This window comes from Macrotis lagotis, chromosome 7, assembly GCF_037893015.1.
Source record: "Macrotis lagotis isolate mMagLag1 chromosome 7, bilby.v1.9.chrom.fasta, whole genome shotgun sequence".
NCBI lineage: Eukaryota > Metazoa > Chordata > Mammalia > Peramelemorphia > Peramelidae > Macrotis > Macrotis lagotis.
Genome location: NC_133664.1, coordinates 198621622 through 198632478, shown reverse-complemented (window position 1 = coordinate 198632478; position 10857 = coordinate 198621622). Strand labels below are relative to the sequence as shown.

Genomic DNA, 10857 nt, shown 5'->3' with positions numbered 1-10857 from the left:
AAAGAATAAGATCAAACCAACTAGTGTTGATTCCCTTCTTTTCCTTTGCCCATACTCTTTTTCTTAAGGAAAGAAGAGGAAAAAGAATTAGAAGAGGATAAATTGGAAAGGAAAACAGAACTAACAATAATGACCTAAAATACTTTGAATGTGAATAGGATAAACTCATCCATAAAACAAAATAAGGTAGAGAATGAATTAGAAAGCAGAATCCAATAGCATGTTTTTTTTTACAAAAAAACACACTTGAAAAACAAAAGATTTAAACAGTTAATATGTCTTAGACTAGGCAAAAGTAAAAGTAAAAATAGCTAAAAACAAAAAGTAAGGGTAATTATATTGTTATATAATTATATAATTACATTGTTTTTAAAGTTGACAAGATAATGAAATGATATTGATAATATTGATAGCAAACATTTATATAGTACTTTAAGACTTGCAAAATACCTCACATAAAATATCTCATTTTATACTCACAGTAATCCTATTATTCTTCTCATTTTACAGATGAGGAAACTGAGGCATATAACAATTAAGTGACCCAATCTCACAGAATATTATATTATTGAATTATGAATTTAGGTCTTCCTGACTCCAAATCTTATGCTTTATCTACTCTGTACCCAGTTGCCTTTAATATCATCACATATTATATAAAATATAACTTAAAGGTATAGCATCTAAATATTTAAAGGAAAAAATAACAAAACAGGCTAAAAAAGACAGCATAATTTAATTAGCAAACTCAACATGTCCCTTTCATATTCATATGAACACATATACATACATTTTATGTGTGTGAATATTCATACTATAAATGTGTAGATATACATATATGTAGATATATAAAAAATTAAGGAACTGTTTTTTAAAATTAATTTTATTTTAAGGCAATGGGGTTAAATGACTTGTCCAAGATCATACAACTAGGCAATTATTATGTGTCTCAGGCTACATTTGAGTCCTCCTGACTCCAAGGCCAGTGCTCATTGTGACACCTAACTGCCCCCTGAATTTTTTTAGGAAAAAAACATATAATAGACATCTAGGAATTAATGAATGGACATTAAAAACACTACGGATATTTCTTAGTTGTGTATGGCACCTTTGCAAAAATTATTTTGCTAGGACAAAATATCACAAACATGCAAGAAAACAAATGTAGCAAACATATCCTTTACTGACAACAAAGAATAAAATTATAGTCCCAAAGAAAACTTAAAGGATTAAGAGGATTTAAAAAAATAAAATCTAAGTAATAGAGCAAGAATAAAATATTAAAAAAATAGATTTTTAATCAAAGAAAATTACAACAATGAAACAACATACAAAAATTTGAGCTGAAATAGATAAATCAGTTTTAAGGAGAAAATGCATATCATTAAGCATTTTCACCAACAAAAAGGGAAAAGAACAAATCAATTTATTGGTCACACAATAAAAATAATTAGAAAAGAAACAAAATCAACCCCCCCAACCAAACAAAACAAAACCCTAGCAAAGCAGAAAAAAGGATTTAACCTGATCTTTTTTAAAACTTCAAAATATATGAACTATTAATTTAACAAAAGAGGTGGGAAATTAGCAAAATTTAAAAAATAAAAATGAAAGTTCACAACTGAAAAGGAAAAAAAATAAAGGAAAATTCAGAAAATTGTTTGCCTAATTATATCCTATTAAAATTCATAAATGAAATGAATGCTTTTTTATTTAAATTGTCAGATTAATAGAATAACAAATGGACAATTTAAATAACACTAAACTTAGAAAAAGAAATTGAATGTCATGAATGAATACCCAAGGGGAAAAGAAACAGACCCAGAAATATTTACACATGAACTCTATCAAAAAATAAAATGCTAGGGGCAGCTAGGTGGCGCAGTGGATAGAGTACCAGCCCTGGAGTCAGGAGTACCTGAGTTCAAATTTGACCTCAGACAGTTAATAATTAACTAGCCGTGTGGCCTTGGGCAAGCCACTTAACCCCACTGCATTACAAAAGCCTAAAAAATTAAATTAAATTAAATCAAATCAAATTAAATAAAATAAAAAATTAAATTAAATTAAAATAAAATAAAATAAAATAAAATGCTTAACTCCAAAATTACATAAATTATTTACAAAATAGAAAGAAGAAGAATTTGAAACAAATATAGTCCTATTACTGAAAGTAAAAGTAAAGCAGAGAAAGAAAATATAAATCAATGTTTAATAAATATAATGCAAGTATTTTGATTAAAATATTATCTAATAAAATATAGCAACAAAGTAAAAAGTTATATATTATGCTCAAGTTGGATTTACACCAAGAATGCAAGGTTAGTTCAAATTTATAAAAAATTAATCATAATAGATAATCTTAATAACAAAAATAATTTTAAAACATTTTATTATATTAATAAATATAGAAAATTATTGTTAATTTTTATATTTAAAATATTAGAAAGCATAAGAATAAACAGTCTTTTCTTTAATATGGTGTGCAGAATCTATTTAAAATCAAAAGCTAACATATCTATGATGGAAAAATATTAAAGACCTTTCAAATAAGATCAAAAGCAAAGTAAGGCTAATTGATGCATTATTATTTCATATAGTTCTAGAAATGCCATTTATTGTAATAATACAAAATAAATAGAGAGAACAAACCAGGTAAGTAGAAGAACCAAAATCATCCCTTGGTTTAGATATTATACTTTCCTTAGAGAACCTAAATATCCAATTAAAAATTCATTGAAATAATCAATACTTCAATAAAATAACAGGATATAAAATAATTACTAAAACTTATCAGCTCTTTTGTATATTATCAAAAAAACTAAGAAGGAAGAGTTAGATGAAGAAATTTCACTCAAAATAACTACAAAATATATTAAAAACAGAGAAGCTACCTACACATGAAAATTATATGGATACAACTAAAAACCCTCTTTATAAGGCTTAAGGGCAGATTTACATAATAGAAGAGATAGTAGTCATTCATGCTTGACTGAGACATGTTAATATAGTAAAAATGAGAATGCTACCTATATTAATCTATAGCTTTAATGACATAACAAATTACAGCGATTTTATTTTGAAGACTAAACAAAATAATAACAAAATTCATCTAGATGAAAAAAGTTCTCAAAAGTCCAAAGGAAAATGATAAAAAAGAAAGAAGGAAGGGAACCTAGTAATCATAAAAATCATTATTATTTCTGCTAACTTTTATATCTTACCTAACATTCATTTGTTAGCAGCTAGATGGAATAGTGGATAGACACTGGAGTCAAGAAGACATGAGTTCAAATATAATCTCAGATACTTATTAGCTATGTGACCCTGGGCAAATTACTTATCCCTGTTTTCCTCAGTTTCCTCATTTGTAAAGTGAGCTAGAGAAGAAAATGGTGAACATTCTAGTATCTTTGCCAAGAAAACCCCAAATGAGGTCACAAAGAGTCAGACACAACCGCAAAACAACAAAATATTTATCTATGCTATTGCATATGTGTATAATTCCACAACTAAACCATATCAACATTTATATAGCCTTTACCATAAGTACTATAAGTGCTTTAAAATTAGATAATTTGATCCTGAGCTTTAGGTTCTATTATCCTCATTTTTCAGATGAGGAAATCAAAGCAAACAGGAGTTAAGTGACTCCCCAGGGTCACAAAGGTAGTAACTATCCAAATTTGACTCCAAATTTGAACTCAGGTCTTCCTGACTAGTCCAGGTACTCTTTCCACTGTGCCACCTAGGATGGTATCATCACATGCTAAACTATACTACAGAGCAGTAGTAACCAGGAAATATATTAACAGTTTTAGTGAAAAGGTTGATCAATGCAACAGATTAGGTAACTAAGGTTCTCAAACATGATAGTAGAGGGTTAAAATAAAAGCAATTATGGGGGTAAGGAGTCTCCTCTGAATATAAAACTGAAGTGAAAACTGGAAAGCAATCTGATAAGAAAAAAATATACTTAAGTTAACATTTTACACTATATCCTATAGTATAATTCAAAAGGGCCCTAAAAAGAAAATGTCATCTAATAAACAAATTACAGAGAACAAAAGGAGATTCCTTTCTCAACTAATAACAGAAAGCTGGGAGAAATTCTTGTTCCAACAAGGTAGAGGAGATCACAGGAGATAAAAAGGACACTTTTGATTACATAAAATTGAAAAACTTCTATGCAAAGAAAATCAGTACAATTAGAAGGGAAACTGTTACCTAGAGAAAAAAGTCTTTGCACTAATTTCTAAATAAAACTTTGATATATAGAAAATTGTATGAGTATATAAGCATAAGAGCCATTTCCTAACCAAAAAAACTTAAATTATATATACAGAAAATAGTCATATTCTTAAATAGGCCAAGTCACTAATAAAAAGAAAAATACAAATTAAAATAAATTTGATGTTTTATCTTATTCCTATTGTACTGGCAAAAATGACCAAAAATAAAAGTCAGTTGTTGGAAGGAATTTGGGGAAACATATACTTTTGGATTCACTTTTGAATGGAGTGGCAAACTAATCTAACTATTCTGAAAAGCAATTTGGAATTATACCCAAATAGTCACTAAACTGTGCATATCTTTTGACTCAGAGATTCCAAAACTAAGCATACCCCTCTAAATAGATCAAAGACAAAAGCGAAAGATTGTATTTACAAAAATATTTATAGCAGTACTTTTTTGTTGTAGTAAAGAACTGGAAGGAAAGTGGATGCCCATCAATTGTCAAAAGGTCAAACAAATAGTGGTATATGAGTACAATTATTTACAATTTCTTGGGTATTCTTTTTTTGTCAATTGGTTTCAACTTCCACACTAATTTTTCTCATTTTTCTTTCGTAAAATTTTGCTATATGTTTGAATACAAATATAATAAAAGCAGGATAAAGTTTATATTCAAAAAACTCCTAGCCATTTAAGTGGGCCAAAAGAATAATAAAAATTCATGCTCCTAAAAGTTGTTTTTGGATACTTTCCAGTTCTCAATCAATGATCCTATGATCCTATGACCATATGTCACTTCTATCTTGGTCTGGCCTTACAGAATTTTGATTAATTTTTTTTTCTGAATCCTATTACAAAATTCCACCATCTGCCATCCCAGCAACAAACCTAGATTGATTGAAAGCTGGAACTGAATTGAACAGATCAATCTTAGTCCTCACCCCATACATGCACATGTTCTAATTTCTCCATATTTAGCAATTCCTATTATATCCAATACTTAAATTTAGGAATGTGTAACAAAATCAGCTTTCTCATTGAAATATTATTCATGTGAGCTGTCCAAAAATGCATTCCAACTTACAGAAGTCTACTAGAGATAAGGTTAATGTGAGTCTTTAGTGAACTGGGAAGTAGTGATATCCATGTTGTTTAACATAAGAAAAAAAGATTTTTAGTCAAAAAATCTAGGTTTTAATCTTTTCTTCTACTTAATACCTTGGACAAGTCACTTTACCCTCCTGGGGGCTCAGGTCTTGCATCTGCAAATTAATAGGGTTGGATGATCTCTAAGGTTCCTTACAGCTCTACACCCTCTTAAATCCATAATAATCATCATGAAGTTATATATACATAATTATGAAAAAAACATTTTAAGGTTTGAAATTTGCAAAGATGATCAGCATTCTACAGATAAGAATACTAAGGCACAGAAAATTAAAAGAACTTTCTTTTGTTAATTACATTTTATTTCAGAACTAGGGCTCTCAATTCTAGAGTTTTCTATTCAAAACCTATCTCTGTACACACACCTGCAAACATATCCATGTGCACACCCCCCACACACACACACACACAACCTTTTCCAATCCTTTTTAAGGTGAGGCAGAGGAAGTGGAGCTATGCCTCACCTAGTTGAACATAACAGTGGCTTCCTGGTTGTTGCTTGAATAAGACACCATCTCCAGACTGAGCATTTTCACTGGCTATCACACACACACACACACACACACAACACACACACACACACACCCCTAGATAACTTTATCTCTTTCTCCAGTCTTCCTTTTCTTCCTTCACATCTTAGCTAAAAATTCCACCTTCTGCAAAAATCTTTCCTCAATGTCTCTTAATTCTAGAACATTCCTTCTATTATATATAATTTGCTTTGTAAATATTTTGTTTTTCCTCATTCTATTGTAAGCTCCTAGCAGGCAGGCAGGGACTCTTCTGTATTTTTGTAACCCCAGTGTTTAGCATAGTCCTTAGTACATAGTAAGTGCTTAATAAATATTAATTGGTTGGCTTTACATAGTTCTTTGCATGTTGCCTGCTCCATTAGACTACGTATGACATCCTTGAAAGCAGACACAATCTTGTTTGCATTTATGGCACTTAAATCAGTGCCTGTCTTTGAACAAGCACTTAATGTTTTCTTTATCTCCCCAATTACATGGCTGGAGGAGGGTAGAGAAGAAGAAAGAAAGGGATGCGTTCTTGAATAATATTGTATTACTTATAATCTTATACCTGCTTATATGGTAGACTTAATTGGCTGTAGCCACCTGCATGAGAAAATAAGTTAAAAGGACTTATTATTATTGCTGGAATGTAGCAGGGCATGAGACTGGGAGACTAGAAGACATGGAAAAAATAAATTAAAAAAAGACTTCTTTCAGAAAAATCCCATTGGGTTGTTTATGTATAAGGTGTGTGTGTGTGTGTGTGTGTGTGTGTGTGTGTGTGTGTGTGTGTGTGTGTGTAGAATGGGAGATGGAGGGGAACACTCCATTTTCCTAGGGGACCTGAATAGCCTGTAGTCATCCAAGAATCTGCCAAGAATCATCTTCTCTACACTTCTCTCTTCTTTTAAAATGAAAATGCAGACTGTTTTCACACACACACACACACACACACACAACACACACACCCCAGATGCTCACCTCTTCAATACCTCATCATCATTCACATCTTACTGTGAATTACTTTAATTAGATCTTCAGATTGACTAAAACTGCCACATGGAGAATGGGAGGTTTAGTTTAGAATGTGTTTTGAGAGAGGAGTGAGGGAGAAGTCATTTTGGAGCATGGACACCTTGGGTGGATAAGGTGGAAACCTGAATGGAGTGTTATAGACAAAATTTTTGGACAGCAACTGAGAGAAGCATAAAGGCGCAGGGGAGGACAGAAGAAGAGAACAAAAGTGAGAGAGTGGTGGGAAAGGCGTGGGGAGAATATTTAGCCATCATAAACAAATTCCATTTAATTTCCAATTTTCCCCAGGAACTCCAGGCTCTGTGAGTCAATGAAAATTAGCTGAAATACCTCACATTCTGAGGTAAATAGGCAATGTCAGAGCACCCTACATAAATGTTACTCAGAGAACCAAGAGCTAGCATGTGGAAAAAGAATTAGGAATTTTCTTCTTAGTCCAAGAAGACAATACTAAGGGCAATGGATTGAACATAAAGAAAAATAGATTCCTCCTTGATATAGGGAAAAATACTCTAACAATCATAGTTGTAAGTCTAAGCATTATGACCTTCTGCTAAGTTTTGGGTATACAAAAAAAATAGTCTGCCCTCAAAGAGCTCCCAGTCTAATGGAGAAACCTACATAAAAAACAACTCTTTACAAATAAACTATATACAAGATAAATAGGAAATATTTAACAGGAAATACACTGGAATCAAGAGTGTTGGTAAAGGCTGAACTGTAGAAAGTGGGAATAAACTCTTTTTTTTATTTTAGATTTTTCAAGGCAATGGGGTTAAGTGGCTTGCCCAAGGCCACATGGCTAGGTAATAAGTATCTGAGGTTGGATTTGAACTCAGGTACTCCTGACTCCAGGGCCAGTGCTCTATTCATTGCACCACCTAGCCACCTCTAAACTTTCTATTACAGAATATCTTCAAGTAGAAGTTGATTAAATAGTTGTCAGGGATGGTAGGAAGGGAAAGAGGAGGGAAAATTCCCTTTTGAGTATGGAATTGGGTTAACTGACATGAGTGATTTCTCTGGACTCTGAAATCCCAATTCTTTTTTTTAATCCTAAGAATATTTTTCAATTATAAAAACTTGACAATGATCACAAACTTTTTCAGAGATTGTCTCCTCTGTTTATTTTTTTCCATTTTTTCTATTACATTTATACCTCTCTTCCCCCTTCCCTTTCTACCCTTGTAACAAAGAATTTTCAAAACAGGGGAAAAACTTATTTAAAAAAGTATAGAAAAACTCACCAATATATCAACCAAGTTTAAACTATATATTTAACATTTCATGTTCATAGTTGCCATCCTTTTGTAAGGAAGGAGGTGAAGGAAACTGCACCTTTTTGGGGGGAAGGCAATTGGGGTTAAGTGACTTGCCCAGGATCCCATAGCTAGTAAATGTCTAAGGGTAAATTTGAACTCTGGTTCTCCTAATTTCAAAGCCAGTCCTCTATCCTCTTCATCATATAGCTGCTCTGAGCTGTACTTTCTTAATGAGATTCTGATTATATGATTCCATGTTTCTAGGATACTCCACAGTATATACATTTGCTATCATAACTTTCCCTATTTAAAATAGTTAATTTAAAATGTTAAAAATCTACAAGAGATTCAGTTTCAGTATATTCATTTAGGTAGGCCTTAGCTTATCTTTTCATATTATTCCTAAATCATAAATCAAATGCTTCTAAAGGCAAAGGAATATTGGAGCTCTATTGATCATCTGTCACATGTACTCTGAGTATTGCCAAATGTCTATATCATAACTATTAATAACTTGTAGTTGTTGTTCAGTCACTTTAGTCATGTCCAATTTTTCATGAGTCCATTTAGGGGTGTCTTTCCTGGGAAAGATACTATTTCCTTCTCCAGCTTATTTTACAGGTGAGGAAACTGAGACAAACAGAGTTAAGTGATTTCCTCAGGTTCATACAACTGGTAAAGATATGAGGCCAGGTTTGAACTTAGGAAGATGACTCTTCTTGACTGCCCATCTAAAACTTAATCTACTTCACCATCCAGCTTCTCCTCCAGGAAATTTGCTTCACTTCTCTCTCTTAGCTAAACTTAATGACTGAATAGGCATTGCCTCAGTCAAACTGTGACCTAAGAAAGACTAAACTTTAAAAAGTCAAGGTCTCCCACTGCATCCAGGGTCATCTCCAGTTGTTCTGATCCATATCTGGCTACTGGACTCAGATGACTCCAAAGGAGAAAGTGAGGCTGGTGACTTTGCAAAGCACTCCCTCACTTAAATACATTTCATATGCACATCATCACCTCCCTGATGGCATGGTCTTCTTCAAGAACAAAGGACAAACAACAACGACAGAAAGAAGCACAATTAATCCATCCATTCCTTTAAAAAATAAAGTCTAATATATATTTATTTTGTGTGCAGAAAATAAATTAAATTTAATGTTCTTGATTATTTCATTGGGTTTGCACAAGACTTGCAAACCCAATGAAATAATCAAGAACATTAAGAATATATTGTCGCTCCGCGTTCACCCGTCCTGTCCTCTTTCCGCCATCTTGCAGCACTGCCACCATGGTGCGCATGAATGTCCTGGCAGATGCTCTCAAAAGCATCAACAATGCAGAAAAGCGAGGAAAACGCCAGGTTCTCATTAGGCCGTGCTCTAAAGTGATCGTCCGGTTCTTAACTGTGATGATGAAGCATGGTTACATTGGCGAATTTGAGATCATTGATGATCATAGAGCAGGAAAAATTGTTGTGAACCTCACGGGCAGATTAAACAAGTGTGGTGTAATCAGCCCCAGATTTGATGTTCAATTGAAAGATCTGGAAAAATGGCAGAATAATCTGCTACCATCCCGTCAGTTTGGGTTCATTGTGCTTACAACCTTAGCTGGCATCATGGACCATGAGGAAGCAAGACGAAAACACACAGGAGGAAAAATCCTGGGATTCTTTTTCTAAGAGTGTAAAACATATATACAAATAAAATGCTCCAGTGGACTGTGGTGCTTCCAGTCAGTGGTTTTGAACCTTGAAAAAAGTTTTAATAGCATTGTGCTGAAGCTCATATTTTTGTTCTCATAGGTATATGATGCTAAGTTCTAAAGGTCTCGTTCTGATATTTTGGGTTATGATTAGCCTGACTGTTGGATTTTATATGATTGGATTTGTGTTAAGTTGCTTGAGCATTGGTCCAAAAGTATCAGAACCTGAAATGGACAAAGGTGAACTTGCAGAACAGACTTTTCCACTGAGGCATGGAAAGAAGACCATCAATTATGAATGTTTGTTTAATAAGCCCATTGCATACTATTTGGGTTTATAAGAGTTGACTACGTATCTCAGGGAATACAGTATTCTTCCCTCATTATAACTCGCATTTCATTTTGAAGCCATTAAAGTTATCCTGGAAGACCAGAGGGGAAAAAAAAAGAATATATTGTCATCCTCTGATTAGAACTCAAGAAAGATCTGCACATTTTTCCTAGGAACTGAGAAAGATTGTTTCTTCTGTGTGTTTAATAATATGCTCTCTTTTTGCTATAATCACTTGTCTTACATAAGTTAAAATTGAATTTGCAGGATTTTGATATATATTTTTCAATTCTTCATCATGAAACTATAGTTTTTCACACTGGATATTAATCATATCTCTGATTAGCAGTGCATTTTTCTAAGTCTAGCCTTGCTATAGCTCATAGAATATTTTTCCCTTCCCATTCAATACATTTCACATTTATTCATGCTAGTTTTTTTTAAATTTTTAAATGTTCATTTCAAAACAGAAAGGAGAGTGATTTATATTGCTATTGAGGTTCTGGCTCACCTCCACTCTCAGCTTATAGCGAAAAAGCTACAGTCTCGATGTTGTCAATGTGTGTGTGCCAGAATGGTTTCTATAAGAAAGAAAAACATATAAAGA

At 32.6% G+C, this 10857-nt stretch overlaps 1 protein-coding gene across 1 annotated transcript; it reads left to right on the top strand.

The window, feature by feature from the left end:
- The first annotated feature begins 9464 nt into the window (after nucleotides 1-9464).
- LOC141493953 (small ribosomal subunit protein uS8-like) lies at nucleotides 9465-9940 on the top strand. The gene has a single exon (XM_074195181.1). It carries the CDS (start codon nucleotides 9504-9506, stop codon nucleotides 9894-9896), a length of 393 nt encoding a protein of 130 aa, XP_074051282.1. The 5' UTR covers nucleotides 9465-9503; the 3' UTR covers nucleotides 9897-9940.
- The last annotated feature ends 917 nt before the right edge of the window (nucleotides 9941-10857 follow it).

What these genes read in the sequence shown, in the direction of transcription:
- LOC141493953 (XM_074195181.1), top strand. Translation starts at nt 9,504, where the DNA reads ATGGTGCGCATGAATGTCCTGGCAGATGCTCTCAAAAGCATCAACAAT.